The sequence below is a fragment of the Chiloscyllium plagiosum genome, chromosome 17 (genome assembly GCF_004010195.1).
Source record: "Chiloscyllium plagiosum isolate BGI_BamShark_2017 chromosome 17, ASM401019v2, whole genome shotgun sequence".
Classification (NCBI taxonomy): Eukaryota; Metazoa; Chordata; class Chondrichthyes; order Orectolobiformes; family Hemiscylliidae; genus Chiloscyllium; species Chiloscyllium plagiosum.
The window spans coordinates 50,300,769-50,302,999 of NC_057726.1; the positions used below are offsets into that span (position 1 = coordinate 50,300,769).

Genomic DNA, 2,231 nt, shown 5'->3' on the forward strand with positions numbered 1-2,231 from the left:
AGCAGTCAGGTTTTGACTCCCACAGGTATGCACGGTCATCAACAGCACAAACATGACCCATCAGGATAAGCAGGAAGGCTTACTTTGATCCCTGTAAATAGACTCCAAGGACAGAATGCACTGCTTCTGTTCCTATTTCTTATGGTCTCCCAGTGATATGGGATTAACTCTTTCCTCTTTCAGTTCAGAGATAATGAGGTGGCGGAGGGCTGAGCGGAGCCCATGGAACTTGACTGTCTCGGTTCTCGCCGGGAAAAACAGCGAGACATGCAAAACTGCGAGAATATTCAAACACCAATGCATAAAATGTCACATTTTAGTAATTGTTTGGATTGGGCTTTTTGTTTTAGTAATTCAGTGGTAAATATAAATGATGCACACGTAATCAACTTGCACAAGGACAAATTCGACAGGCAAATGATTCAAACAGAGCGTACATAATGTAACGCGGATTTCTAAAGCATGCAAAAATGGCATCCGCTACCTCGCAAGGCGAATGCTCTTCTCTTTCTGCTGCACTGTGTATATCAGACACAATGCTGCTTTTTTTCTCTCGAGGTGGCATTATTAACAACGCAGCAAGTGTTTACAGTCCTTCCACACTTTCCATATTTGTTGCATCTTCGCGTTCCATCTTGCTTTCATTGGTGGTGTACTGAGCTATTTGTTCAAATACCTTGGCCATCACTGACGAGCGCAACCCATTCCGCAAATTCCGCGCAGCGAACGCGTAAAGCAGGGGATTGACGCTGCTGCTAATAAACGCTAACGTTGCTGTAATGTAGGTGCCCACCTCAGAAACCGTTGTCAGCGTCTTGGATGTGTCGGAGTCCAGTGTCAAGGAAACCAGATCAATCACGTTGAACACATGGTATGGAAACCAACAGATTAGAAACGCCACAATAATGCTAATAATTAGCATTTCAGATCTGTGTTTGCTCTTAAAGGTCATCCGACCCACCCGTTTTGCAACCAATCCGTAACAGGTTGCCAGAACTGTAAAAGGGATTACAAATCCAGCCAGGGTTTCCAACACAAGGCATGATATATGCTGGCCTTTGGAATCATACTGACCACCGAAGCATTGAGGGTGGTCATTGATGATGCCCACTTTCCTGGTTAAAAGGTTGGGAACTGAGAGCGCAAAGGCCAAACCCCAAACAATAAGGACCACTTTGCAAACACGCTCTGTCCTCTGCCATCGCTGGGAGGCAAATGGATACACAATAACCAAGAAGCGGTTTATGCTCATCAGCATGATGAAGAACACACTGCTGTACAGATTGCAGTAAAGGAGATAGCCCAGGACTTTGCACGAGGTTTCTCCAAAGACCCAACTGTTGCAAATGGAATAAATCCACAGTGGCAAAGTGACCAACACGATCAGATCAGCAAACGCCAGGTTCACAATCAGGATAACAGTGGGTGAACGTTGTTTCATCTTATACAAGATGACCCAGATGACAAGTGAATTCCCTGGAATCCCAACAATGCATGTTAATCCAAGAATGGTGCCGGCCACTGCTTGAAGAGCTGTTTCTGTTGCATTGTTCGATTCCATCCTTATTGTTATGAGCCCTGGCCAACACTTCAGGGTATTTTATATGAGTTCAGTTCCTTAATGAAACTTGCCAAATACGTTAGCAAATACTGCTATTTCCAGTGTCATGCGCTAAGATTACAAAATATCAATACTAACTACATAAAATACCCTTTCTGCTGTTGACTGGATTCAGGGATTGGGAAACGCAACTGAACAACCCTCTGTAACTTTGTGTGATGTTGTATGAATTCTTTAATAATTTGCCCCCACATTTATTTTAGGGCTTTGGCTGCTATATTCAAATGCCATGTTTATGATCCTCTAAAATATTTCTTCATCTTTGAGAGAAAGAGTATTGCTCAACGTTATTTGTGACTCTTTGCAGCAGACAATAAAGGGAAGTCACTTCCAACCAATTCAGCTTATTAAAGGGCACCAACTTTCCAGGCTTTGATTTCTCAGTTATTTTTGGATGGGAGCACATAAGACATGTTCCAGTCACGAGATATTGTGTTCCCATCATGTCAGATGACTGGAACACAAATTCTTAAAGCAGAAAGAACCTGGAACGTGATTCCAAAACCAAACTTTGATCCACATCAGAAATTTCATGTCAAGTCGCATGCTCAACTAATCAACCGGATGCCATATGTAACCCAGTTACAAGTCAATGGTAGAGGCTACATTG

General features: G+C 43.0%; 1 protein-coding gene across 1 annotated transcript; it reads right to left on the bottom strand.

The window, feature by feature from the left end:
- Positions 1-344: 344 nt before the first annotated feature.
- LOC122558680 (leukotriene B4 receptor 1-like) lies at positions 345-1,570 on the bottom strand. The gene has a single exon (XM_043707467.1). The coding sequence runs from the start codon at positions 1,559-1,561 to the stop codon at positions 587-589; it is 975 nt and encodes a 324-aa protein (XP_043563402.1). The 5' UTR covers positions 1,562-1,570; the 3' UTR covers positions 345-586.
- Between the last annotated feature and the right edge of the window lie 661 nt (positions 1,571-2,231).

Bases quoted from the DNA above. Each gene is read 5' to 3' on its own strand.
- LOC122558680 (XM_043707467.1), bottom strand. From the start codon at position 1,561: ATGGAATCGAACAATGCAACAGAAACAGCTCTTCAAGCAGTGGCCGGC.